The sequence below is a fragment of the Penicillium diatomitis genome (genome assembly GCF_028827545.1).
Source record: "Penicillium diatomitis strain IBT 30728 chromosome Unknown utg000009l_segment0_segment0, whole genome shotgun sequence".
Taxonomy (NCBI): Eukaryota; Fungi; Ascomycota; class Eurotiomycetes; order Eurotiales; family Aspergillaceae; genus Penicillium; species Penicillium diatomitis.
Genome location: NW_026623181.1, coordinates 341,860 through 369,154, shown reverse-complemented (window position 1 = coordinate 369,154; position 27,295 = coordinate 341,860). Strand labels below are relative to the sequence as shown.

Below are 27,295 nucleotides of genomic sequence, written 5' to 3'. Positions count from 1 at the left end.
CTGCAGTTCACACCAGCACCCAAATTGGAGTCTCGGCGCGGATTAGCTTATCGAATCTTGGCGACGCCACTCCTGTTCCGTTATCTGGAGGCCTTGGATGGGGGTCCACCTTCCAGATTCAGCTGGGATTCTCCAGTGATCCGATCTCGCGGGTCGGTATCCATGCCGCAAGGTTGGGATCGAGATGGGGAGTGATGTCTTGGGAAGCGTGGAAGCCGCAGCTTCCCGGGGTTTGTCATATGTCTTTTCCCAATTTGGCAGGTAGACCCTCCATCGAACCGGAAACAGGGCGTCTTCTCATACCACCACAAATTGACTTGGGTCGGGAGTGACTCCAAATTCGCTAATCACTGGAATAAAGCAAAGTGTGGTCGGGTTTGACATTGAGATTGAAGTATTCGTGGCCGTGCTGCGCAAAATCATCCTTCCTCCGTTGCCGAGGACAAAAGTGTAACTTTAGGATAAAGAGAGCATGCGGTCTCATTTGCTCGAGTCCAAATTTCGTTTCGCAAGAGTTGAACCCCGCTCGCACCGACAGACAGTCTTTGACATTCGTGCTGAAACTCAAGAACACATTGATAGTCTTATCGCTTGCCCCCCCCCCCCCTTTTTTTTTTCAAACAAAACTAGACAAGAGGCAGCCGCGCGATTCCCATTGCGAGTCAGCTTCTGTTCTCATAGCAAATAGCAGATATCCAGTCGGCTAAGCAGGCACAAAGATAATCCGCGAACGCGCATAGTAATCAAGCGGTACACTGGTGAACTGAGCGATTGTGGCTCGCTGCACTTCCAAGTCAACCGTATTGCAGGGTTGAATCTGTCTGGAGGACTAGAATACTTCGAGGGCTGATCTTGGCTATACTGAAAAGGGAAGCCATAGTCGTGAAGACAGAGATTTTCCGAATCGAGTCTCAATGACCATGGTTTTTGAACCTGTCAAGACGATTTGATAGCATTCGTCATGCCAACCAAGATGACGTTGCATGGACGTGGAGATAGGCAGTCATCGTCATATTAGTGCTATAGAATACCTACTTCAACGCCTCTCGCACGGGCTCTCTCATCAATATCAGGGGTTTTCTGGCCGTCTTGCCACATTTCCTCGAGAATCTCAAAGATAATGCCATCTCGGTGCAGCTCGAGCGTACACCGACGGATGACTTCCTGCCACTGCGAGTTCTGGCGCATGATATGGACTTCTTTTCCAACGATGACCAGTGGGAAAAGTGAAGAGTTCTGAATAAAAGAGTCCTCGTCCGGACGCTCGGCGCAACCCAAGCGAAGAGCGTCCACATTAGCCAGGACTCGAGCGACCAGCATATTCGAGTCGATTGGACAGGAGTTTTGCTGTCGCCACGTCGGAAGCGTTTGCGGACCACTTGAAGTCGGTGTTTTGCGTTCAATTTGACGAAGATAGAGAATCCCAGCAAGACGATACGCTTCCCAAAGATAACACTGTAGAAAGTTCCCTGGCTCTGCAGGCCAGTCCCAGAAGCTTTGTTCTGATGTGTCGATGCCTATCCCAGCTAGAAGATCCATGAACGAGCGAGGCAAACCGGTGACTGGCTCAACCCCGACTCTTGGTCTGAGGGATTGGCAAATTCGACGCCAAATGCCGAAGGAGCCTATCTGGCGGCCTACCGTAAGGCAGGGTATGTCCATGACACCCAGGACTTCAAGAAGGTGAATTCGAAATGGCCTCAGTGTGTTCCATTCAGGGAGTGGGGCAAAATCGGTGCTTCGAAGGATATTGTACATCCCTTCTATATGCATTGTCCAGGACATGCCATGAACCAGCTATGTAGAAGAAGAAGATTGTAAGACCACTTTTTGATTTTGTAAAACCTCATTGAACCGGAATACAGTAAGCACCACTTACCCCAATACTGCACAATAAGAGGCCCGCCGTGAAGGTCCCATCAGAGAGTCTTGTAGATTGAGCGAGTTCTGTACGGAATTCCCGCAGGGATCTATCAAAGTATTCCAGAAATTGTGTGGTCTGGGTGCTGGTCAAGGAAAGCTGAAACGTGAGGCAGATATCGTATAATGCACTGGACTCCTTGCACAGCGCGGGAAGTCGAGGTTGAAGCAGATTTTCCGACACGGTCGTAGAATGCAGGACATTGATCCCCGTAGTCAGGACTTCCAGACGTATCAGTCGCGTCTCGAGCCTCGTGCATGGTTCGCAGCGCATAGACATGATACTTACATTCGGTGAATAGGAGCTCATCTCTGTCGGAGCGAATCGACTCTGGCAAAGCTCCCGGATCTAGAAAACACGTCAACGTACTGGCTCTCACTAGGTGGGTTGTCAGACCATGTTACCAGAAACCGCCGTCATTCTCGACTGAGTTGCATCTTCCGAGCCTAAGATCTCACTTGAAGACGGATTCAATCCCTGACCTGCTCCCCTCTTCCTCTCTCGACTCCAATCCCTCCGTCTCCCCCTCGGCCTCGGCGGTACACTCTCCCTCAAAGGCTTATCAGCACCAGTAAATTGACCGCGCGAAGCGATCCCGCAGCCCCATCGTAGTCGAACCTCATATCCCTCACACTCAATGCCGCGGTCCATGCAATTCTTGCATGTGGGGCGAGCGTTGTCGCAGCGCCGTCTCCGACGCTTACAAGTCCAGCAGCCGTGATAGCTCCGGGTCGACATACCATATGCAGTTGGACCTCAAAGTCCAGGTCAGTGAGACGACCTCTTTCGTTTCGTTGTTGGGGAGGAGACAGGGAGCATGCGGGGAAAAAGTGGAGCAGGCGTGGAAGGTTATCGCGACTTCCTCGTGGCATGGTAGCCTGCTTGCCGAAGGGGCTGATAAGAGGTCTAACTGCCGTGAATGGCTTGGCACAGGATTTCGGGCTGTTTGGAAGTAGAGAAAAGAAAAGATACCGCGGATGGAAGACTTGACCTTTGACATGACACCGTATGAGCCTGAGCAATGGGGATGACTGTGGGCGCGCCATTTTACTCGACTCGATATACAAGCATTCAAGTTCCCGCGTGCAAGCCAAGGACTGATTCCACTTCCACAGAAACTATCGCGTAATACGGATTCATAAGGGTAGTGCAAGGAACAGTTTGAAAGATGAATGGAACGTGAATTTTGTTGCGTGCTCCATTAGATTAACCGAAGTTTCTTGGTGTAAATGACCGGTGCCCTATGTATGTACGGTTAAGTTCCCTAGGATGACCTGCGAGTAAAGATGAAGAATAATATACAACAATCGATCATGACATGAGCCCCTGGATGCATGGTAACAGAAAAAGTCATAGGGAATATGAAGCGCGGCGGCTTTGAAATGCCTTCCACTTGGCCGAGTCGAACGCGAATGAGAAAAACGGAAACATTTTTCCAGCAATAGTGAATCAGGAAAGAATGCGGGACTCAAGCTGGTTGTTTTCGCGTAAAGCGTCATATGAGGTGAGTTTCGAGTGGGGTCGAGGAAGAAGAAGAAATGTAAAAGAACGCCAAAGTGACCAGATCATGCCTTCGGCAGCTTGGAAAAGGCATGTCGACGATATGTTGCGCTCGTGTCGGAATCATGAATTTTTTTTTGAAGCAATGGTTGTTTGGTTGCAAAACATCACGCCTCGCGATATCCCCAGTTGCGTCTTTGTTCGTTGACCCACCATTTCCCAACTCGCTCTGCGTCTCGGGTCCATTTGGCGGCAGCGTCTCCGTACTTGGAAGAGACCTCTTTGAGCAGCTCCTTAATGGTCCAGGCGTTGAGCGGATGTAGCTCCCCGGGGTCCTTGTCCAGGTCACTGAAAATGTATTCGAAATTCTCTTTCAGGGGCAGAATCAGACGCCACGGGGTGCCGGCGGCAGTGACTGCAACCATAGATCCACCAGCGTTGACGATTCCGAAGTTCCAATTGTGCTGGGTGTGATCGCCAGGCTTGGAGTGCGGTTTGCGCGAAATCCGACTGTTGGTCTCGCGGGGAGCTTGAGCATTCGCGTCGGGGTTCTGTTTGATCGAGGGAACGAATGGGCGGATAAGAGATTGACCTTGATAATCAGAGAGCAGAGCTGAAGCCATTTCTGAGTCGCGGGGGTCAAGGGACTTCGATTGAATGAGGAGGTCGAGGATGGTGGGAATGATCGAAATCGAGGTGGCATTTGCATCAATGTTGAGGCGGGGCATGTGCGGGTGTCGGAAAACGATGGGAACACGATAATTGCTGATATGGCCGTTCTCATACGTGCCCGTCATCTCCTTGTGGTCTTCCGCAAAGGCCTGACCGTGATCGCCCACAATTACTACAAGAGTGGAATTGGCAATGCCAGTCTGGTCAAGCATAGCCATGATCTCACCCAGCCAGCCGTCCACAAAGCGAACGGTGTTCAAGTAGTTGTTCATTGGGGTGTGGTTAATACTTCCCCGACTGCCCATGTAATCGTCGTTTCTGAAATCATCAGGGGTATTCCACGGGTGATGCGTGGTGCTTGTGATATGAGAGAGGAACATGCGGGTCTTGTTGTGGGCAGCCTCCTCGAAGAGATCCTTGATGTAAGGCTTCAATTCCGTCTCGGCGTATCCAAAGTAGTTGATCTCGCTGCCCTGGGCCTGATACTTGGATCCGCTCGAGGTCAAAGTACTCTTCACCACCTTATGCTTGAAGCCCATATTCTCGTTCAGGGTATCTTGGCGATCATAGCCATCGGTGATAGACTGCATAAAGACCGACTTCCACGGGTTCTTCCAAGCCGGTGGTGCGGATTCGTCCCGCTCTGATCTGGATGAACCGGCGTCTGAGCCCTTGACCGTGTTAAACAGTTCAAACAGCTGGGGCAAGCAGGGCTGATAAATCTCCAGCTCTGTTTCCTCCAGTAGGTCCACCGGAAGTGGGTGGACACCACAATGACTGCCCAAAACACTTTTGAATGTCAAAGAGCTACCGGTGATGGCGCCTCGGACGTTCAGCCCTCCCATGCCCTCTGGGGCCGAATCCTGCCAGTTGGCGCCAGTCAAATTCACCCGCTGTCCCTTGCTATCGGTGGCATACTCGCCCGTCAGCATCTGCGACACCGGGGTCATCGTGACCAACTTGTCAATTGCCTGCTCTCGCTCCTCCTTTGGATGAGAATCAAGCAGAGCATCGAACATGGGGGTGCCTTGCTGCATGGGGAAGACCTCCTTCCGCCCACTTTCGAGAGTCACCAAGATCACATGTTCAATCTCGACGTTGTGTTTATCAAATGCGGCCTTGAGCGGGGCGTAGATTTCGCCATCCAAATTGGAAATCTTCAGAGGGTCTTTCTTGGGGTTGTAGAAGCCAGGTTCAGCCTCGTTGCAGCCGTACCAGGAAGGATTGTCCTTCACTGCAAGCTCCTCGGGGGAGTGTTCGTAACGACTGAATCCCGACGGTGGACTTTCGGGTAGCCACGATGGGCGCGACCATCCGTTGGCCAACAGACCGGGGTTGACGCTCGTCCAGAGAGGGAATTTCTGCGAAGGTTGACGACAACCACTTGTGGTGACGGATTTCTTGCTGAAAGCATCCAATAGCGTCAATGGTAAGGCGCCGGAGAGGTGATCGTAGGGGATCGATGGCCGAGTCAGCTCCAAGAAGAGCAACGAGGAACTCAAGGAGACGATGATCGCGACACGACACGTCGTTTTGAAATCCATCTTTGTGAGCCAGGACGTGCTAAGCCACGATCTGTCAGGAACGCCGAGCAGAGTGTATCGCGATCGAATCCCGCTACTGAAAAGACCTCGAATCGCCTGCAAGCCGAGTCCCGTCCAGTGGTAGAATTTAGTGTTGGCCAGCCAGGCAACCAGTCCAATGATTGTACCAGCCGCGGAGACTGTGGAGATACCGCTCAATAGAATCTTCATGGCAGCAGGGTCACTGAGGAAACTATTTGACGCGGCCCAGTCGACTTCTGCGCCCGTCTGCATGAAGAAACCCCATTGGACTGACGACGCTCCCCATACTATCAATCTGTTGTTGTTTTTTTGGCCGCATTAGCATATCCATCCCACCTAGTCAACTGTCCTGCTCCGATTCCCTCTGGACGGAGATGTATATTGTTGTGGAATCAAAATCACGTACGAGAGTATTCCCCCAAGAACAGTCGAGAGCCATTGAAGTTTGATCTCCGGGGTTGGAGTGAGCAGCAGCACGCGCGCAAAGGCGATCACGAAAATATCTTGGAGCACCAGTGTCGGGGAGTATAACACGAAATAAAGGAGCGGAAGTGAATGAAAATGCAAGGCGATATGCAACGTTTTGGACGCGAGGCCGCCGACGACCAGGGCAGCGAAGAGGAAGGGGACCGCCGGGGGAAGATAGGCGAAGAGCTTCATGGCGGAATCATATCATAATATCAGGCGGAACAGACAGAGCAAGGGAAGACGTTTTGCACGAGAAACGAGAGTGAGTTTCGCGGGTGCTGTGGAATGACGGAACAAAGAAGGATCGGAATGGAAGGGACTCAAAGCAAGCGTGAAATGTGTCGAAAATATTGTTCTGTCTGCGCAAGTGGGAAGTGAAAAAGAGCGTGTGGACTGTGGAGAACGAAGGGCGGATGGACAGCGATCTAGACAGAAGAATTGACGACCAGATGACAGGTTGGAAGGGGAGGGGGGGGCCCACGTCGGAGCTGGCAGAATCGATGTGGTGACAGCACAGAGGTGCGAGTCAGCAGAAGGTGGAAGCTTGATCAGGGAGAGTTGCAAGTTGCAAGTGAGGATGATGAAGATTGTGAAAGAAATCCGGATGTGACAGTGCGATGGCCTAGAGCTGCCCGGATTTCTCGTATTACTTCGGACATTGTGATGTACATCGTCCTACTGCCACTCTCAGCCCCAACAGTGGAGACTCGTCCCAGATTTGGGGAGCCTCAGTGGCAGTTGACCGAGACAGGGCGGAGTCGGATACAAATTAAAGAGACTTGGACCGCGCGGGACATGAATGGAGCATTGGGCCCTCGACTTGATGATCCCATGGCATTTGTTGATGTGCTGCAAATCCGACATGTCCGCCTCGAGTCGGACAATGTGATACCTTCTCGGTCAACAATGATGTTGTGGCCATATGGGTATAACTGCTGGTACTACTACTAGTACTGAGTCTACTGACTAGTGACCTCGAAGCCTCTACACAAGGGCAACCCCTACTGTACTCGGTGTACGCACAAATTCATGCCAACAACAATCATACTCTCGTGCGCGGATGCGAGCGTTCCTTGGAAATTCCTCGCCAACCAGACCCGTTCCTGACTGCACTAAAAAAAGCCCCATTGAGAATGTGGGCTCCAATAGGAAGCGGAGCACGCGACAAAGCTTGTCACTTTCTGAGACCCTTTTTGGAGGCCCGGGTTTTCGGTCGACTTGAGGGATCATCATGGTAAAGATGGAGAATCTGTAAAAGACTAAAAGTCCATCGGTTCATAGGGCTATGAGACACTAGGCTCATCGGCATAATCTTCCACGTCGTTACTCGCTTCGGCCAAGAGACAGAGGTGATGGATACCACGGGGGTCCTTTGCTCAGCCGCAACTGAGGTATCCACCTAAGTTTGAGTCCCATGCGACCGAGGAAAGGTTCAGGAGGCGAAGATGCTCACTGCTTAGTCTTACCATCAGGGTGTGGACTGTGGACTGTGGACTGTGGACTGTGGACTGTGGACTGTGGACTGTGGACCACTGGACCCTGTTGTAGGGCGCCCCGAGTCTTAGAGCGGTTTAGCACAAATGTCGACACACCTGATTTGCTGGGGTAAAGACACCTTTCAAGAAAAGCCAGCGTGTGTGCATGTACAATGACGCCCGTTGTTTACGTGCATAGTATGGGAGGATAAGGGCATGCCTCACAGCGTCCGCGAAGAGAGTTTGAATGAAACATAACGGTCAGACCAGTGACCACGCAGTCGATGCTTTTCCGAAGTCCTCAAGAACCCCCTCTCTGGCTCGAACGGTAACACGACTAATGATCGATCTCATGCGTGTGATTTACATTTGCCCCAAAGCGGACTACGGAGAGTCGGACGTGAGTTTGCGACCGAGGAACACGACTGCCAACCTCGCGAGACGAGAAGACGCAAGTCGGGTAATATTGTCGCGCGACAGATGGAAGGTTTGCCTGTCTGACGCCATGTGGGGGGAGGTTGGCGGATGTGACCGCCAAGATGTGCGAAGGTTTGACCCCGGAGCGTCCGAGTGCCGTCGGTGCTCAAGCCTCCAGGTCCATGCGACGTGGTCTTGCGATTGGACCAAAGTCGAAAAACGAGGGAGGCCTCCCAGTCAAATGGAGAGCTTCGCGAGCGAGTCCACACCATGATTGAGTAGTGACACCATGACCCAGGTGGTCATCAGTCGAGGACATGGCTGACAGAGACGACAAGATGGCTTCGGTGAAGCCGTATCGCAGGTGTTCATGCGCTCAAGCTCTCAAAGACCCGAGGTGAGCATGAGAGGTCTCTCATCTCCACGGAGGCGGCTCGTATCCCACAACCAGACAGTTGCTGGGTTTAAGCCGCCCCCGGTCATGATTTCACCACCAAACTCTTCGCGGAATCAGTCTTGTGGCGTCAGAGGATCGTGGTTCGTCTATGGACGCCTTCAGCCTCACGCTGAAGTTACATGTAAATCCGACAGCGCACATGTGCGTTGGATGATTCCATATTTTGAACCTGTCAACAGTGACTGTCGTGTCAGACCGGTATCTCTAGGCGAGCTTGCCATCCCGATCTGGCGAGGCGTCCTCTAGGCATAGATGGTCCTGCAGTAGGATCAACAGAGGGTTCCCCGGTGCACATGAAGACGTTGTCGAATCAGGGTCTGGTCACATGATAAGCTTCAAGCCTCCCATTGTCGAAGCGCACAAGCATCGCAGTCGTAGATGAGGGTCCCTAGAGGACTCTGCGGGTGTTGACGTGGCGAAGCCTTGATCCGCTAAAAAAGGGGTCCTGAAGCCTGCCAGCCAAGCCATGAGAAGCATGCATATAGCAATGTGCTCGACAATAGGGACCCCAGCCAAGAAAGCGTCCATGCAGGGTCTGATGCAGAAGGAGAATACGAGTAATGCCGGACCGTAGCACTCGCCCCGAATGGATGCTGGACGAGTGCGGTGCTCATGTGCTGCACTACTCAATCGAGTCACCCGACCGAAGGCCGAGGAGTGTGCCCAGTGCCCACTGCCCACTGCCTCCAAGAGGCTTAGCGTCCGTGGGGACCGGGTATTAAAGGCTCCCGGCCAAAGTCCAAAGAGGCACAGCGTTCGAAAGCACAATCATCCGGTCTTCCGGTCTGCAGTCCGGAGGTGGCTTGAGGTCAGTTTCACTTTCCAGCCTTTCCACTGACTCATAGACTCTCTCCTCAGAACGCTTCTTATTCGATCCAGGCTCGCTTACGTTTTCAGAGTGAGACCTGGCGTTCCGTACAAGACACAAAGATCTGAGACATGACATTCAACTTGACATGCTGGATAAGGGGCACCTGGTTCTGTCAAATGGTCAATGAAGACGACACTTGAGCGCGGGCGACCTCCAGTGGGAAAAGACTCTTTGATGGAGGTTTATCTGACAGAAGACTCCGAGTCTTGACTCTCCGAGCGTCTCCGAAATACGAAATGCAATGGAAGGACTTGGCAGCTAAAGCTTGGCCGGTTTATCAAAGTCATACTACTACTGCTGTGAATCTGTTGTTGATCGGTCGGTGAGGTTCCACCATAACAGCACGAACCCCTGAGATTCTGCCTCCACTCTCTAGTCTCTCTACCTCTCGACTCTCTCTCTACACGTCTACACTTCTACACTTCCACCGTGCTGTAGCACTGGCAAGACACACAATTGACAGCCAATGTCCGACTGGAGACCCTCGTCCAGTGCGCTACGGGGGCATTGTGAAAAATACAAAAATAAGGGAATGAGTTTTTCCAGGCAAGTGCTATAACACATATGATTGGTGTATAATTTTGCCTCCGTGAGACAATACGGTGTCGAGCCGCCCGTATGACATGGGCCTGGCTATCCGAACCCAAAGTTGAACCTCATGTGGACTTGTAGTGAACACAGAATCAAAGATGGTCCTGGATCATGGTCATCTCTCATCACGGAGGGCGCTATCACTGCGCATGTGGACTCCACCCCCACGATCTCATATACCCAGACACTGTACCAGTGTACTGCAGTGGATGCATGGGTACATCAATGCGGCTGGAACTCGGGACGACGATCTCAAGATTGCTATCTTTAGAAACCCGCCACGCTCAGTGGGACCAAGCCACGAAGCTCAATCACCTCCAGGCAATTGTCCCACAGACGTTCGGACAATTTCCTGTCTACCAACGTTGGTCTTCCGACTCAGATGCCCCTGGCCGGTTGGTTTGGCCAAAAGAGAGGCAACAAGCGAAGCGCCTGTCCATGGAGTGTCAGTGCAGTACCTGATACCTGCTCGCGGCAAGTCCCTCGGCAATAAAGGGTTGATAACTTGATACACACGCGGCGTTCAACCCTACCCTCGTGCATCTGAACCTCGCTACCTGGAGTCGAAAGGCGGTCAATGAACTGTAGACGCAAATGCATGAAATCAAGAACATAACATTGGAAAGACTATTCGTCGGGGAAGAGAAGGTTGGAAAAAAAAAACCACGACCAAAGCGGCGAAACCCCCCCCCCCCCCCCCCCCCCCCTCCCTCCTCCCGCGTGAAAAACAATCAAAGAACGGGATACCGACTGCTGATGGCGGGACTAAGCTATGAGGCTCTGACGTCTGTTCGGTCACATAGAACCCTTACACCACTGTAAAGGTAAAATTTCACCGGCAATCCCCTGCGTTGCGCACCACATGAGCAATGCACCCTCCTGGCTCCACAACATATCTGATTTCAGCATTCCATAGACCCAACGTGCGCCCAAAATGGAAATCCCCATTCACTTCGATGTGTCCAGGACTGTTGACATCACGGCCTGACTTCAAGTAGTCGTATGTGACGGGCAGACTCCCTGTGTCTCGTGGGAATGTCAGAGGCAGCCGTCCACTCGGATTGTAATGACCGAATAGAACCTCTCCCAGTGCTTGGCCACCGTTCTCGAGAGGTGTAGAATGGCTGGAGTAGGGCGGCGTTTATCTGGGAGATCCACGGTTCGGTAATCGACTTGCCGGAGAAGACAACCACGGTCTTGACGCCTGTCCTTATCAATTGGCGCAAGAGCGTTGACTGCGCCCCGGCTAGCTTGAGGGCATTAGTATCATACGCCTCGCCGGTGCTTTGAAATAATGTTAGCATTTCTGCCTCCGCTAGCGAAGATCCTAGTTAGCTCACGTTGCTTTCAGGCCCTTCTGCTGATCTAACAGAGATCTGACGCAGGTCCCAACAACCACAACCACGACATCAGAGAATCTTGCAAGGCGCAAGGCTTCGGCTATCTGAGACTCGTCGTTGCTCCATGCATCACAATATCTTGCGTGATAAACCTGCACACTGGTAGAGATAGTTCTTCCAATCCCTTCCAGTGGGCTGACTCCAGGAGGCGGCGAGAAGGTGTAGTCATCATACTTGAAAACTTCCTGTCATCGCCAACCGAGACCAGAGAGATTGCTCATGCCGAGGAGCTCACATTGAGGACGTCCGCAAATGGTCCGATAACTGCAATTCGCTGGACGCTTTCTCCCAAAGGCAGTGCTTGACCCGGGTTCTCAAGCAATACAATCGACTCTCGGTCCAACTGAGTTGCGATCTGTAGGGCCTCATCTGCATGAATCAAATTTGGCCAATCTTCTGGTGAGGCCGCTGGGAAAAGATCTTCAAATAGACCCATGTCAAATTTGGCTCGGACTACTGTACAAGTTACAGACCGATGCATATCAATCGTGAGTGAACCATCTTGATTGAATGACTGCTGAACAATCTGTGCTTTAGTGCCAAACACTCTCTACGAACTTGCCTGGGACTATTGTCCTTCTAGAAGACGCAGGCTACGCGGCCCAACAAGGATCATTCTTCACTCGACAACAATCCGAAACTCGTCCAAGCTGCTTCTTCCTGCCCATAAACGCAAGTCATGTTTCTCATGCAATAGAACTAATAGCCGCAGCACCCTGTCCCTTTGCAGTCAAATCAGGGGGCCATCCGCCTCGCGAGGATTAATTCCGTGAAATTGACAGACAACAACTCAGTTGCCCAGATCGGGGCTGGCAATCGGTGGCATCGTGTCCTCCAAGAACTAGAGAAGGAACATGTCACTATTCCGGGCGGGTGGACAGGATCTGTTGGCGTAGGCGGATTGACGCTCGGAGATGAGATGATCTTCTATACGCAAGACACCTTGCCAATGCTGACCAAGAGTATGGATGAAAAGGGGGAATATCTTACCCATCAGGTCGGCATGGCTTTGTGTGTGACAATGCCCAGAATCAGCCCGACGGTCACCGTAGCACACATTGGACAGCAACTCACAAGCTTGATCGCGAGCTTGCGGCCATTATTGCTAAGACTTTCATGGAAGAAACGAGCCACCTTGGTAATCTAGACGGCCTCGAGGCAAGGTGCATCATGCAGGTCATCACCACGAACATGTTTCATCATATGAAGAAGAATGGTGGTAACCCACTTAGAATATCTACCCGGGAGTACCCACTTATGCTACTGAACTCGGTCTTTCGATGGGACAATCGCGTCGACGATCTGCGCATCGTCTAGGTGGCGGCCAATCTTTCTGAACAGAGTGATTAATGCACGAGCGACTGAAATGGGTATAGAAGAACTCTATCTGTACATGAGCTACGCTAGCCAGTTCCAGGACGTCTTGCACAATTACGGTACCGCCAATCTGAAGACGCTGCAGGATATTGCGCAAACATACCGCCCGCAAAGAATATTCCGAACGTTGGAAACCGGGGTACTTCCAGTTGAATGGGCGGGTAGGCTGGTAAACGATACTCGCATTGAGGACGGATCGGGGTAAATGACAGGTAGGGAGTTTCATTGCGTCGCGCCAAGATTGGGATTAATGTGTCGCAGCCAGGAGAGAGGAGAAATGCTCATGTCTTCGCGTGGGCGCTATTTGCTCAAGAGGTGACATGTTACTCGGGTATTGGTTCTTCATGATTTTCGAAAGAAGGATGACCACTCACTGTATCATTGGATCAAATACCTGGAGAGCTGTACTGATGTGGACTCTTTGCCTCCGAGAATACCTCTCCTCCCAATGTACTGTACTCCAGCATCTCTAAGCTCCTTGATTTACAGTAGTAGCTATTATTGTTGGCCGATGATGGACAACAGGTTTCTTCTTGGAGGGGATCATTTCGGTGAGAGAGCGAAGAAGTAGTGGACGTCGATGTAAAGTCTATTTTGTAAGGGAATTATACACAACGGAAAGGTATCTCAAATATCACACAATCATAATCATTTACTGGCGAACGAGAACACCGCGGTATCTCATCTTGCCATCACGGAGAGTCTGCATGGCCTTTTCCACACCCTCAACATCCAGAGGGAAAGTCATTGTAGTTGGGGTGATCTTCTTCTCGGCGCAAAAGTTCATCAGGGAGCGCAGGCTGCGGCGAGAGGCAACGAGGGAGCCTTGGATACGGACACCCTTGATGTTCATGTAAAGCAGAGGAACGGGTGAAGGGGCCATGTCGACAGTCAAGGGATAGATGGATCCGTGAATGTCCATCAGGGGGATCAGGCTAGATCGCAGTATGTTAGTTCAACGATCATCTCTCATGTCATGACTTTTCCGATAGACTCACGATTGGTAGTCAACACTGGCGCTACCGCAGAGCAGCAGGTGGTTCACGGGCTTGAAGTCCTTCATCTCCTGACCGGCCTTGAAGACGTGGTACTCAGAGGCACCGAACTCGATAGCCTCCTGGCGCTTGGCCTCTGAGCTGGACAGGACCACGACGTGGCAGCCCATGGCAGCAGCCAACTTGATGGCCAAGTGACCAAGACCACCGATACCCATGACAGCAACGCGGTCAGTGGGGCGGACACCGTACTCGGTCAAGCAGGTCCAGACTGTGGCGCCAGCGCACATCAGAGGAGCCGCATCGGCGGAGTCGTAGTTGTCGGGGATGGGGACAACACAGCCAGCATCCCAGACAACACCGTGGCCAAAGGATCCCAGATCGTGATCATGGGAACCGTATTCCTTCTTGTTCTCACAGTACTGATCCCAGCCTGTCATTGATTGTCAAGTCAGCTTCCATGAACCTCCCAAGTGAAATGCCGGGGATCACAGAGCATCGCATACCACTCAAGCACTTCTCGCAAGTTCCGCACACATAGTGAGTGTATCCGAATCCAACGCGCGCACCAACCTTGACGTTGGTGACGTCACGGCCAACCTGTCGCACAACACCGACACCCTCGTGTCCGAGAACCTGACCGGAGTGCAGGAAGTGCTCGTCGGTGCCGCAAAGACCAGAATGCGTGGTCTCGATGAAAACTTCGTTGTGACCGAGAGTACGGGTGGTCTTGTCGGCAACAATCTTGCCCTCCTTGGAGCCGCGGAAGACGTCGAATGTAACGCTCATGTTGGTTATGAAGATGGGGGGGGGGGGTTTGGGAGCCGTTAGGAGGTGGAGTGACGATCGTAGAGAGGGGATTAGTGGTGGTAAGATGATTGATTAAATTGATATTTCAAAGAAGTGATGTCCTCTGGCCGGGATTGGGTTTCATTTAAATGATTTCCCAGAAGGCCACCGACTGCCTCCAAGCTTTTCTCCTCGATTTCTCATCATCTCGAGGACCGATGTGCGGTTCCAGTGGAGTGCAAAGGTGGATATTCCATGAAGCGTGGCAGTCGTTACGTCGTCCCGCCCATCTCGGTGGGTCTGTCCCTTTTCACATGGCAAAAGAAATTAAGGTTGTTGCGAAAACGTGTCAAGCAGGGGTTGAAGAAAAGTGCCCGACTTCAAGTTCGGTCCAGAATTGCCTTGAGCCGTGAGACGTGCTCCTCCCGGCTGCAGGATCAAGATTCCAAGCAAATTTTCGGGCCGCCACACGGAGGGCATTTGCCACATTGAGTCTGTCACCGAACGGCAGGCCGGCGAGTTTCCACTCGGGACGACCACCTGAAGGAATCAAATCAGTCCGAGGCGTGGTTCTTCGATCGGCCCCCCAGTTACTCCGGAGTTTAGGAGACTCGGCGACTTTTGGTCGGATGAAACGGCAAAGAGCTAATGTATAAGCAAAGTGTTTGAGCATGTCAATCCAATCCTTCTAGACTGGACTCGAAGCACTATGTTACATTGCCTGAATGTTTGATGACAATTTGCGGGACCACTCCAGACCACGCAGGTACATCAATACAATACGAGAGACGTCATTTAAACTCAACCCGACCATATCAATGTCAACGTCGCAAGTGGCGCTGGAGACTTTGGCTGGATCAGTCGGACCTCTCCTGAATAAGGTGATGACAGTGGCTAAGCCGGCAGGTTAGCCGTGAGGACTTTTGCCTGAGGCGTCCGTTTTAAAAACCTTAAACCTTTCCAGCGGTACCACCGAGGCTTACTAGGTTACTAGTATCATGCAGCCCCCTCGGGCAAGTCTGTGTGCCTTTGGCCCAACCCTATAGCACTTCATTTCAAGCATTATGATATCTTCTTGCTGAAGGGACTAGGTAAGCTGTTCAGAATGGGCGCTTATGTTTTAAATTAGCATTGCTCCGTTGAACGGTTCGGAAAGGTTGGCAATGACCCATTACCCGACTACAGTACGTGAAGTGAGTACACTGAGAGGTAAGGCAGTGAGCAGTGAGCACTGAGTACATACCTAGGTACAGTAGTACACCGAGTACACCGAGTAGTGAGTAGTAAGTACACAACTCCAAGTGTTTTCAATGTCTCCGGGCATTCCATTTTCTTCGGGCGGCTATTCATTACTCTTTTCCGGCCGGGGTTTTTGGCGATTACTGGCTCAGCTGAAGTCACAGGCTGAATGTGGGTATGTTCTTTACATCATTCCGACCACAACTCTAGGCTCATGCCGTAATGTTCCGTTGCATTCCTATGATTCAATCAAAAGCTTATTTTCTTCCCATAGATATGGGTTTGACTCTTTGATCGATTTACCCCTTCTCCTGGGAATACCTTGACGCGTCCACGCACTTTTTCCTTCCGACTTCTACCGGACTATGGAAGTTCTCAATATGACTTGAGCGGGAGAGTAATCGAGAAGGAGAGGATTTCAATAGTTCCAGCTTTCCGTTCCAGCTTTCCCAGGTCTCACTGGAAGTCCATGGATGTGGAACATATCAGAGCTCGTCCTATTCTGTACACAGAATAGGGTCCTGTCGATGGCCTATGGATGATCCGCGACAGAGGTTTTCCAGAGAAGAGCATCCTCGCTGGTCGGACACGTCCAGCTGATATAGCACGCGTGAAGTATACCTTAGGTATGGACATCTTCCCTTGACGACAACTATGAGACCGAGACATGCGAAGATATGAATCGAACGGAATCAATGTTTGATGCACAAGTAGAGATTCCATCAATGAGCTGATACTGTGCAGAGTTCTCAACTGGGTTATCGCACCGCACCCGAGGCGCGCGGCATGATATAATAGCAACTGCAAGAGCGGAAGGTGACTACGAGCGCATGAATGCCGCATAAGTTGCGCACGGTATATTTGTGGGAGTCGATAATTGCAAGAGTTGGTTTGACCAATGGATGAGGTTGTTAGCAGACGAGTATTGTACAGGGAAGATACCTAGAGCTTTGATTTGCACGCCAAACACCATCCCAAAATGAACTCCAGGAGAAAAGGGCACCATATCACCAATTTTTTCTTGCCAGTGGCTCAAACCTCTCGTCTCATATTCAAGGGGCTCGAGAACCTCCTACAGAGAAACTCTAGACACGAGCCCATCCTTTCCGAGTTGGTCCATGACTCCCTCCTTCATTCTGAGTGAACGTTCAATGTCCCGCTTGGCCATTTTCTGCTGATCGCGCATTGTCAACGCCTGTGAGATTGTGAAGGCGTCCAAAAATTGTCTCCCTGCCTGACTTCCGTGTGCGAGCTCGTCGAATTCTTTCTGCGCTGCTTCCGCAACCCGTTGACGAGCCGCCAACGCGAGCAAGGCTGGATTTGAGGCGGACGGGAAGACAGACTGCATGGGCCCACGATTGACAGTGCTGGAGTTGGATAGAGTAGGCGACGGTGTGACAGGGCCGAGGTTGCGGAGGGAGGCGGCAAAGTGCGGATCTCGGCCGTCGAGATCAATAGCTAGAGCAGTCGCACAAAAGTCAGTATGGTGTTTTGTGACGCGAGTAATTGTTAAGGAAGTCCAGGATATACCGCTTGTCTTGTGGCTGGAAGGCTGCTCCTCAGAGTGATACTTCGGCCCTGAAGGAGGAGCCTGACTCTGTGATCTGGGTGCGAATTCGGGCGTGGGAGGAGATGGTGCTTGGGTTGCTTGCGATGTCTTTGCAGCGGTTGAGGGTACCCTTGGCGGCACGGGTGCCTGTTTAGGATACTGTCGACGTGCAGCTGCGCCTGCAGCAGATTTCGCTGGCTTTGATGCGGCAGACCCCATACTTTCTTGAAGATTGCAATATAGAAAATGGGGGGTTGGCACGGTGTTCGTTGTTTTTGCGGCGAAGATACGGAAGAAATGCGGAGGTCAGGCTTGGCATCCGTGATTGCGATGAGGCCGATTGGGTGACGTCAAAATGCGGAAATTTGGTATATGTCTGGGCCAGTATTCTTGAACAGTCCAAACTTCTCGCTAGGAACTTGAAAGATGGTGTATCTGGCACTAAAACGGCACTTTGATTCAATAAATACTGATGCAGCTCACCGCCGTTGCATGGAGGTCACATCAATTGCACTCATTGCATGGATAGATTCGCTGGATAGAGTGGAGTGCGGCAATATATCATACACAAAAGATACCGACATCGACGACGGCAGTGAGGTACCTGGTACATCTCTTTGGTGCGGCTACGATGACTATCGTGATATCCATAAACCGGGATGTCTTTCCCATCCACATATATTACCACCACAGACGCAGCATCTGGCGGGAATACGAGAATTGAGCTCCAGAGGGCCGTACAGGCTCAGACTGACATAGGCGTACTCAGCCAGAGTTCGCCAATACTCCAGAGGCTCATAGAAGCGATATGAATCAATTGTCTATGTCTATTTCTACTCGCCAATGGAACATTGCGTGAACCTTAATCAATTGGCATTCAAGGGTAACATCCAGTGTTAACTGATCGACAACGACACAATGACTCGCATCATATTCCTGAGATATAATAGCGATAGCCCGACCACCAAATCCTAGCCGCAGTAAGTGGATGTGCCACATTTCGAGTCGCAGTCTGCTCGCCCTTACTGTTATTCACATGTCCTGAGCCTCTCAACGAAGACCAGCGAGCCGACGCCCCTGCACCTCACCCAGTGCGCGGCTCCCGCTCACAAACGCCACCACGCCTACCACGGCGGCGGCAGGTAGAAGCTGGAACAGATTCCAAGAGGTGTAGTAGAGGAAGAACAAGCCCTCGAATGAGAACAAAGACCCAAGGAAAATAGCGTGAGGTAGGGGCGCATTCTTGATCGCGGTGGGGAGATGGCCAAGGTTCGCGCCGAGGAACAGCCACTGTGCAGCAAAGAGTTAATAGTCAGCCAAGTCCAACATGTGCAGTTTTATAACAGACTCACCATAAATCCCAAGACGGAGAGGGTAGCGGCAACAGCAGCTGTGAATGCAAGTGTGATCACAATGGGGGGGTTTGACGGAGAATCCTTGAAAATGTGATGAATTTCAGGAAGCTTGCCATAGCGCGAAGTCACCGCAGTTGGCAGGGGAACGTTGGCGTCTCGTTGAATCTTTAGTTTGAAGACCGAAGAGTCATAAGCCTTGGATTCACCGAATGATCCAATGACCACGCGAGCATCGATGGGGTCGGTGAGGGATAGGAATTGGATAGGCAATTCCTTCTGGGTCTATTTATTTGGTTAATGCACGGTCATCCAGTTCAAGAGTGAACCAACGCACCAACTCCAAGCGAGCCTTTCCGTTTTCCTTCACCGTGAATGGATATGATACGTCCAGACCATTCTTTTCATCTTTCAGCAAGAGGAATGCCTGGTGAGGTCTCTTTGAAGAGCTCCCCTCCTTAGCTGTCAAGATGACACGCAAAGAGTCGACATCGGTGAACGCAATAGGCTTCGAGAGTGGCTTCTTTGAGTCAAACCTATCGGAAAAAGAATTGTCAGTAAGCACAGAGCCTCAAAACACCGAATGTACAAATTACCAGGGCCACTCACTGCTCTTTGAACCCCCCATTGATCCCGGCGCCTTTAGGTTGAACTGCCACGGTGGCATCTGCGAAACCCCAAGCCGATGTGGCGGCTACCGGCAGGGCTACTGATACCAGCAGGCAGATTGGAAGAGTGGCCTGCCACAAATGCATTATGAAACAAGAGAGAAAGAAAGGATTGTCGATTACACAAGTAGAGAGATATCACTTCAAGAAAGGTACGCGGAGCTGTTTGGGGATGCGCTCGGGTTGCAGAATGAAGGCGGACAACGGCCGAGGCCGATAAGGACCGATTAGCCTGGGCCAAAATAGCCCTAATTTCTTTTCTGCCCCGACTTCACGTCCCCTCGAGTCTGCATCCATCGGAACATTCTGGTTTGCGTCTGAAGGCTGCGGGAATACGGCAGCAGTGTATTTGCTATTCCCTGGGGATCAGTTTGCCTTGAACGAGCAGCCTGGGACAACTTGAACCTGTGAGTGCCTGCTACTGGTCAACCCTGCCCGCGACCTAACCCCGACTCCGCGCGGTGTTGGCCCTTCTCCGAGATATGGAGAGCTTCTGACGTCGTCGTGTTGGAATCGATGCCTGGTCGGCACACTATCACTTGTACCATACAGACTTGGCTCTTCCAATTCATGAGTAGGGCTTAATCTGTTTGGAGCTCGTTGCCTTACTGCCCTTTGCTATACTTCCCCTCTTTCCAAAACTGACTTCGCAATCTGGCTCCGTTAGGTATCTACCTGTTTTCACGTTCAGAATGCCTTCCAAAAAAGCCAGTCGCAAGTCGATGCCTGCCCAAGTCAAACATGAAGTATCATCTTCGGCGCCCTCCCGTCGTTCTCGACGGATTTCGCTCGCCGGACCAGACACAAAAGCTCTCAGCGACTCCTCCGACACCACACTTGTTCCTTCTTCCAACACTTCCGAGTCTGCTGGACCGCCTCTCAACATACATTTCTACACTCCTAAGACACCCAAAACCCCCAAACCTCCCAAAACTCCCAAACCTCCTTCAACCGCTTCTCGATCTGCGCCACACTCAAAACCTCAATCCCCTTCACGCACGCCTCCTCAGTCGTCTACACACTCTCCCGACGTAACGTCAACACGCCGAAGCACATTCAAGCCTCGACCATCACGACTTTCGTCCGTCTTCCCTCCTTCCGCGGAGGCACTGAAATCAGTCCCGAGTAGCCGTCGAACTCGGCGCACGGCCGCGTTTGAAACTCCTCGATCCACATATTCAGAACATGATCTGTCGGAGTCGTTCGGCTCAACTGGGTGGACATACAGCCAATACATGGGAGGCGCGGGCATAGAAGGCGCTTCTGATCCCCGCATTTCTCCAACTGCTTCATCTATCGGCACTCGGTCGTCGACCCGCCTTCGCAAGCCGACGGCCAAAGCCCTAGAGGCCATGCAAACTCAGCCAAAGACTCAAACGCGAAGCCAAAAGAAAGATGTCCCACTTTTTATTAACAAGGGTTCTGCTCCTGATCCTTCTTCAAATTTCTCTGCTCCCACTGCTCCCACTGCTCCCACTGCTCCCACTGCTCCCACTGCTCCCACTGCTCCCACTGCTCCCACTGCTCCCACTGCTCCCACTGCTCCCACTGCTCCCACTGCTCCCACTGTCCCCGCCTCTATCGCTTCCTCTGCGTCTGCCACAACAGTCTCTTCCGGACGTACCGGTAGCTTCTCCAAAATCACGTTCAAGAATGGGCTCAAGCGGGGCACTAGAGCCGCAGTCACACCAAAGACCCAATCTGACCTTGAAAATCAGCCCGAGTCTGACCGCAAGAAGGGCCAGAAAGTCCTCAAGCCGTCGCCTCAAGTGGCTGCTCGCAAGGGCAAGAAGGACAAAGATACGTTGAAGGGTTCTGTGCAACGCATTCAAATTACCATTGCCCGTGCAGGCCAAAAGCTGTTTGAAGCAGCTGCGGCAGCCTTGGAACCAGATTTTACGGGCCCAACCAACGCAGAGCAGTTCATCAAAGATTTGCGGGCCGCCCGTTGTAAAAAGTTTGGTCTGAGCAAAGAGCAGGACGCCAGTGGCCACGCCCCAGAAGCCGTTGTTCCCCATTCTTCGGTCGATGAACCCCCGGCAGCTCAAGCCAAAGACAAACTGATCCTCAAACTCAAGCTTTCCACGGCCCCTTTTGTGGACGAGGATAATTGGGCTCATACGGGTCGCGTGAATGACCAAGGCGAGGAGCTGATCTTGATGCCCGCTGACTGCAGCCTTGACCGTGCCCCGCACACCTATGGGGACCAGTCGCTCCCTCATCCTCCCATTCGAGCTCGGCCAGAGATCCAGGTGATGACCGACTTCGAACTCGGTTACCCGCCCCTCATCGGTGAGCGCAATTCACCGTTCGCCCTTACCGTGACATCACAACAAGACGACAAGTCCGAGGGGTATGGAAAGGCGCCAGCCAGGGGCACAAAAGCCCTGGCTGGCCAAAAAGAGGCCCAGAAAGGTGGTCGCAAGCGTCGCCTGGTGGAGACTGGCGATGGAGCCGCGGATGGTCTCACGAATTCGCCTGCGACTCCTGATTCTCAAAAGGGTCAGCGAGCCAGTAAGCGGCGGGCAGTCGAGAGTCTGGCCTCTACGTCGAAATCTGCGTCAAAAAAGCAGACCCCACGCGAGACTCCCGCTCTGAGATCAAACAAGGCTAAGCCTAGTGCGAAGATACAGCCGTCTTCTCCCGGAGAGGTGGAAACACCGTCATCGAAGGTCCAGCGGCTTCGCATCACGGTAAAGCCGCAGAGCGTGGAGGGGACCCGACGAAGCTCGCGTGGACGTGGTCAAGGCCAGGCGGACGCTTGAGACCGTAGACCATAGCGATCTCTATTTCCGCGGTCGCTGACGGGAGACTGAGCCTCTTCTATGCAAGGACTGACTTGAGAATGAACTCAGACTGAGGTGGATTTGAGAGATCATCTGGGGTTACTCACCGAGACACTCGACTACCCGGTTTCCAACAGTTCCCTGCCGTAGCTCTCTTCTCGCCTTTCCATATCCGCTTTCATAATCGGCTCGGCGATCACCAATGGGCGTTGAAGATAACAGGCTAGCATTGTCTCCTCTCTTGGATCGACGAGACTTGCAGAAGGGTGTTTTGGGGCGCTTTGAGGTGACTGGCAATTTCCATCTTTCATAGCGTGTTTTTGTGATACCCAGCATAATGCAAGTAATTATTGCAATCTTACATTTCTTCACCACATTCAATGTTCAGTCTTCTTAGTAAAATTGCTTCTCAAATCGATGGCTTTTAAGAGACAATGAACAGGCATATTTATCGCCATGCTCAGGCAAGCAAAGTGTCTCCATAACTGTGTGCTGCCTGAGGCATCACTTATCAGTCCTCCGCCATCAACCTGGCAGAGTCTCTTTCACATCGATTCGTCTGCCCGTAGCCTTCCCTTTCCCAAGTTCTGAAATAGATCCACAAGTACAACATGGCTCCAATTCCACATGCCAAACTCCGTCCTGTGCAAAAGCCCATTGTTCACGAGCGCCCGGCACCTCCGCCACTACCACGCCCGGCAGCTCGCCCGTTAAATCCAGCAGATATCCGCAAGACTAAGGAGTACAAGGTCGCGGCGCGACGGTAAGTCATTCGTATCGTATCCCTAGCAAGCTCGATAGGTATCTGGATCCATACTCATGCGTCTCTTGGCTGGTGTGATGTATTCGAGAACGGATATTCGATGCGACGCGAAATGGTACTAATGCGATTATCCTTGACTCAAGATGGCTGTCTTCAATTGTGGCGCTACCAATTGTGATTTATACCTCGTGGATTCTGTACGAACGTGGTAAGTTATCTACATGAATATATTCCCATTGCACCTTTATACGGACTTCGTTGTTGCTATTGTTGTTGTTGTAGAGCATTTCCCTTGGTCGTTCCTGCTTATTCAGGGCATGGGTATCCTTTTCTAATGCTCGACTTAGTTTATGGTGATAAACAGCCCAAGAGGCTGGTCATGACGGAGCCAGCACAGCCAGCACAGCGGTTCCAGTCCTCGCAATCTGAATCTTCGTAAATATGACCGACACCTACTTCTAAGTTCTGGCCTATTCGAGCACAGTAGTTCTGATCGCACTCAATCTCCCTTGCATATGATCCTGTATTATATATGGCGTCCTTGACTTGGTTTTACTGGTTGTCTCAATCGACCCATTACTTTGATTAGAGATCTTGGGTCTTCAATTCCATGGCCCCGGATAGGGGCGTCAGATGTAACGTCGGGTATTTATATATAGAAAGTTAGGATGCACCAGAAGAGATGAGGTTTGATTGATTGCCCAGGTTGACTGGAAGGATGAGGTGCAAAAGGAAATCATTCAGGTCCGGTCTCGGGCTCGAAACTCTGCCCGTCATGAGGAATCAGGGCATCCACATATGAAATCTAGAACTCAAGTAGAGAATTGGAATACTTACAGAAGATAGAAGACGCAACATGGAGAGGTCGAGGTCAGGGTCTAGATTCAAAGGGTTGTTCGGGAAAAGGACAGTGGCAGCTACCGTAAGACGAAGATCCATTCATCATCAACATAAAACTCCTGAGAACAGGTATCACATTCCAATAGATAGACAATGCAGGGAACAAAGCATGCTGCACGAGTGCCAAGAAAAAAGGACAGAAATAGGCCAAGCTCGACATTAGCCAGCTACACCCTGCGCAGGGAGATGATAATCTGACCCGGCTGAAGGCAGCATCCCAGACGCCGACGCGCTGCTGACACTGGGAGGCTTGGCACTACGTTCACGCATTCTTCTTCCTTCCATGAGCCCTCGCAGACCTCGTTTTTGTAACCCGATCACACTGCTCAGATCACCTGTCCAGATTTCTCGCTCGGGGCGGAGCTGGGCATCGGTGTCACGGCGGTGGTGTGCACGGGACGCGGCCCGGCTTTCACTGTCGCTTACGAATTCTGAATCAGATTGGCTGAAGCTCGCGCTCGAGGCGGACGTCGCTGTGCTGGGATTGCTGATGGAGTCGTCACGATCGCGACGCATGCGTGAGCGACTGCGAGATCGTGAGAGGTTGGTGTTGATGCGCAGCGAGGGTAAACCGCGGGTGAGACCGGCGAGGTCGTTGCTGCTGCTGGATGCGGAGGGGGCTGTGATGCCGCCGTGCTCGGTATCGGAAGAGTCAGAAGCCAGGAGGACACTTTGCTGCGAGTTCGTTCCGGCTTGGTTGGGGGATTTGCGGCTGCTGTTGGCTCCGTTCAAGGCTTCGAGGGTCCCGCCCAAGCCTCCCGTGAATCCAGTACCACGACCGCCGCCGGCCGCCATTGCAGCGGCGTTGAAGATGGCTGCGGCATTGCGTCCGTCCAAAACTTGATGTAGACGCTCCACCGTTGCTTCAAGGAGTCCGTCTATCTGGTAGGGGCGGGCGATTTGAAGCAGTGAACAGAGAATTTGAGGGGTACACAGGGATGAGCCGAGCGAAGGGAGTGATGAGGTATAGAGATATTGAACAAGGACTTGGAGGGTGAGGATGGTGTGTGGTAGATAAAGTACGCGTGGCCGGGAGGTTGGCGCAAGGCTGTGAGCGGAGGGAGCCTCCAAGTTTTCAAGAAGCGCCTTTGAGGGCACCGCGGAGTTAACCAATGTCGTGGCATTAGAATAGGTACTCTGAGGTCCCACTGAAGGGGTGATGGTAATAATCGAATTTCGATTCGGTGGAATGGGGCCTGCACGAAGAGTCATGGCATCCGGAGCACCGCTATCAGACGACTCTCGAAGAAGCTGGATGAAATACGGCCCCCATCTGCGAGCAAGTATTCGTGAGTTCACAGGCAGGCGTTCTCCCCCGACAGCTTGCAACTCCATATCTGACATCTCTTGCAGTGATAGTGCCAGCCTACCCAATTCATCGGATGCTGCAGATAGTGGCCGTCCACTCATTGTCAGCTGCGAGAGCTTCTGCTGCAAAGACGCTGGTACCGAGGGGGCACTGTGGGATTTATATCCCGAGGTGGAGGCAGTCTCTGATGGGTTGTTGTAGAGGCCAAAGGCCTCCAGTTCGACCAGACAGACGTGCGAGAAATTTATCCGTCGATGATTGTAGTCTTCCACTAAGCTGCGCTTGCGGTGTCCGAGAACGACAAAAGTGCTGCGACGTGGCCACAGAATACCACGGTTCCAGCTGCCGTGACCAAAGACTGACCCGCCTGCGTCGATACGGCCCCATGTCAGGGTCCTCAGATCAAGCGCCCAAAGCGCATACTCCTGCTTGGAAGAGGTGAGGTATGTGCCGCTCACTACAAAGTGACCATTTATGATTCCGCCATTGGGGAATCGTAGCCCGGGCGGGGAGGCTTGGACGGGCATCGGTCGCTCGACAAGACGCCCGTCCGGCAGACGCACCTGCAGCTCTAGTTTGACGTCCAAAAAGTTGTAGTTCGAGTAGATCAGCATTGGACAGCCAGGTAAATCCCCCTTCTCGATAGGCTCATGCGACTCTCGATTTGGAGCCGCAGAGCCAACTTCGGAGACGTCCATGCCCACGAGGGGCGCCACCACGCTGCGATAGGCACCACAGCTGCGTCCCAGCGGACTAGTATTTGTCCACTTCAGACTGCGCAAATTGAACACGCTGATCTGCTCGATGTAACGGTTGGAGCTATCCTGGCCACCCACCACGACCATCTCGGCCCCGCCAAACCCATCAATATCGACTCCGATCGAGCCTTGGTGTGGCGTCGTAGATTCGGGGTTGTGGTGGATGGCCGACAGTGGTGCACTTGCCGAGGTGAACGCAGCGCTCGACGGTAGAATGGTTGCGCAGTGCGCGTATCGGCCCTGCGGCGACTCATGAGCGGCCACGCGGGTCCAGGTTCGCGACGGAACGTCGAAGATGTGGATATCTGACATGACAACGACCTCTGATTGGCTTTCTGGACCAGACGCGCCAGGATTCGCAGGATCTCGGGGCGAGCTGGGTGCCGGCGACATGCCTCCATAGCAGACCAGCTTGTTGTCACCCAGCGCACATACGCTGTGGAAGTACCGAGCTGGGGGAACATCTCCCGTCGGCTCCACTCGAGCCCAATGTCGACGGATCAAGCACAATTCATATAGATCCGAGGTCAACTGTGGGCGACTGCGGGAGAGGATTCGACCGCCGAAGACGTAGAGCTTGTCGCCTAGAATCGTCGTGGTCGCACCCACCAGTGGGGGAGGTTCTTTGCCGGTGGTTCTGCGCAGATTGCAGACGAGACCGGATAAGTTGATGGGGCCTGTCGCGGACTGTTGTTGGAACGAGGGAGATGTGCCCTGCGCCACGGGCTCGTGGACAGTATCCATGTACCCCAGACTTGACTGGCTTCTCGACATCATGGTGAACGAGTTGTTTGGTGGCACACCACCAGGGCTCGTGGTGGGGGGATGACGATCGCGAGCAGCTACCGTAGGAGGGACCACTGCAAGTGCCTAGTGCTTAGTAGCTTTGCGGAAGTGACCCCTTTTTTTCTCCTCTCTCTGGGGTCGTATATTTAATAGCAGACGCGCTTTGTCCTCACAGTGATAGTTCTGTGGAAGAAGAGCGCCGCTAGCGAAATGTTTTGTGAGCTAGCCAGAGTGCGCGCGCAATCAATGGGCCAAAGATCCTCCACAAATCGCAGGCTCTTGGTGGGAGCTGGGAGGATAATGTCGCGAGGCGGGAAGGTTGGGAATGCGAATGTGCAGATGATGCTCTCTCCGCTGTTGCAAGAGTGGCTTAGTCGGAGGCCGGTTGGTGATTAAGTAGTGGAGAATAAGAATTCCCAAAATGTCGCCCGACAACCCCGACGATCTTTGAGGTGGGAAGGGAAACGTTGACAGCGTAGTGTACACAAGACCATCAGATCGGCACAAAAAAAAGGCGGTCTCACCTCGGTTTGGTGATAAGTGGGGGAAGTGACTCGCACCCGAATCTGCTTTGGTTTCCCTGCAGTCGAGGTACACTCTTTATACGGGTCGATATATCACGAGCCACCACGTTGAGTGATCAGTAGTTTTCGGTCACAGATTCCAGAGTCGCACCAAAGTTTGAGG

At 52.3% G+C, this 27,295-nt stretch overlaps 10 protein-coding genes across 10 annotated transcripts; 3 read left to right on the top strand and 7 right to left on the bottom strand.

The window, feature by feature from the left end:
• Positions 1-1,020: 1,020 nt before the first annotated feature.
• Positions 1,021-2,572, bottom strand: N7539_006645 (uncharacterized protein; the record flags this gene model as incomplete). Its single annotated transcript, XM_056936246.1, has 4 exons — positions 1,021-1,797; positions 1,880-2,142; positions 2,210-2,269; positions 2,326-2,572. 4 exons carry the CDS (start codon positions 2,570-2,572, stop codon positions 1,021-1,023), a joined length of 1,347 nt encoding a protein of 448 aa, XP_056788181.1.
• Positions 2,573-3,588: 1,016 nt separating this feature from the next.
• On the bottom strand, positions 3,589-6,318 carry N7539_006644 (uncharacterized protein; the record flags this gene model as incomplete). The annotated part of the gene is made up of 2 exons (XM_056936245.1): positions 3,589-5,953; positions 6,065-6,318. The coding sequence occupies 2 exons, from the start codon at positions 6,316-6,318 to the stop codon at positions 3,589-3,591; spliced, it is 2,619 nt and encodes an 872-aa protein (XP_056788180.1).
• Positions 6,319-10,914: 4,596 nt separating this feature from the next.
• N7539_006643 (glycoside hydrolase family 3 protein) lies at positions 10,915-11,887 on the bottom strand (the record flags this gene model as incomplete). The annotated part of the gene is made up of 3 exons (XM_056936244.1): positions 10,915-11,221; positions 11,278-11,522; positions 11,573-11,887. Coding segments are annotated over 3 exons (867 nt in total), but the record flags the coding sequence as incomplete, so codon positions are not given.
• An 816-nt stretch (positions 11,888-12,703) lies between these two features.
• Positions 12,704-12,919, top strand: N7539_006642 (uncharacterized protein; the record flags this gene model as incomplete). Its single annotated transcript, XM_056936243.1, has 1 exon — positions 12,704-12,919. One exon carries the CDS (start codon positions 12,704-12,706, stop codon positions 12,917-12,919), a length of 216 nt encoding a protein of 71 aa, XP_056788178.1.
• Positions 12,920-13,366: 447 nt separating this feature from the next.
• Positions 13,367-14,498, bottom strand: N7539_006641 (NAD(P)-dependent alcohol dehydrogenase; the record flags this gene model as incomplete). The annotated part of the gene is made up of 3 exons (XM_056936242.1): positions 13,367-13,649; positions 13,713-14,142; positions 14,216-14,498. The coding sequence occupies 3 exons, from the start codon at positions 14,496-14,498 to the stop codon at positions 13,367-13,369; spliced, it is 996 nt and encodes a 331-aa protein (XP_056788177.1).
• A 2,311-nt stretch (positions 14,499-16,809) lies between these two features.
• On the bottom strand, positions 16,810-17,505 carry N7539_006640 (uncharacterized protein; the record flags this gene model as incomplete). The annotated part of the gene is made up of 1 exon (XM_056936241.1): positions 16,810-17,505. The coding sequence occupies one exon, from the start codon at positions 17,503-17,505 to the stop codon at positions 16,810-16,812; it is 696 nt and encodes a 231-aa protein (XP_056788176.1).
• An 831-nt stretch (positions 17,506-18,336) lies between these two features.
• On the bottom strand, positions 18,337-19,393 carry N7539_006639 (putative oligosaccharyltransferase subunit ribophorin II; the record flags this gene model as incomplete). The annotated part of the gene is made up of 4 exons (XM_056936240.1): positions 18,337-18,576; positions 18,639-18,923; positions 18,976-19,174; positions 19,248-19,393. The coding sequence occupies 4 exons, from the start codon at positions 19,391-19,393 to the stop codon at positions 18,337-18,339; spliced, it is 870 nt and encodes a 289-aa protein (XP_056788175.1).
• A 605-nt stretch (positions 19,394-19,998) lies between these two features.
• N7539_006638 (putative GPI-anchored cell surface glycoprotein) lies at positions 19,999-22,071 on the top strand (the record flags this gene model as incomplete). The annotated part of the gene is made up of 1 exon (XM_056936239.1): positions 19,999-22,071. The coding sequence occupies one exon, from the start codon at positions 19,999-20,001 to the stop codon at positions 22,069-22,071; it is 2,073 nt and encodes a 690-aa protein (XP_056788174.1).
• Positions 22,072-22,703: 632 nt separating this feature from the next.
• Positions 22,704-23,294, top strand: N7539_006637 (uncharacterized protein; the record flags this gene model as incomplete). Its single annotated transcript, XM_056936238.1, has 3 exons — positions 22,704-22,855; positions 22,999-23,063; positions 23,203-23,294. 3 exons carry the CDS (start codon positions 22,704-22,706, stop codon positions 23,292-23,294), a joined length of 309 nt encoding a protein of 102 aa, XP_056788173.1.
• Positions 23,295-23,914: 620 nt separating this feature from the next.
• Positions 23,915-26,596, bottom strand: N7539_006636 (putative regulatory protein Ral2; the record flags this gene model as incomplete). Its single annotated transcript, XM_056936237.1, has 1 exon — positions 23,915-26,596. The coding sequence occupies one exon, from the start codon at positions 26,594-26,596 to the stop codon at positions 23,915-23,917; it is 2,682 nt and encodes an 893-aa protein (XP_056788172.1).
• Positions 26,597-27,295: the final 699 nt, after the last annotated feature.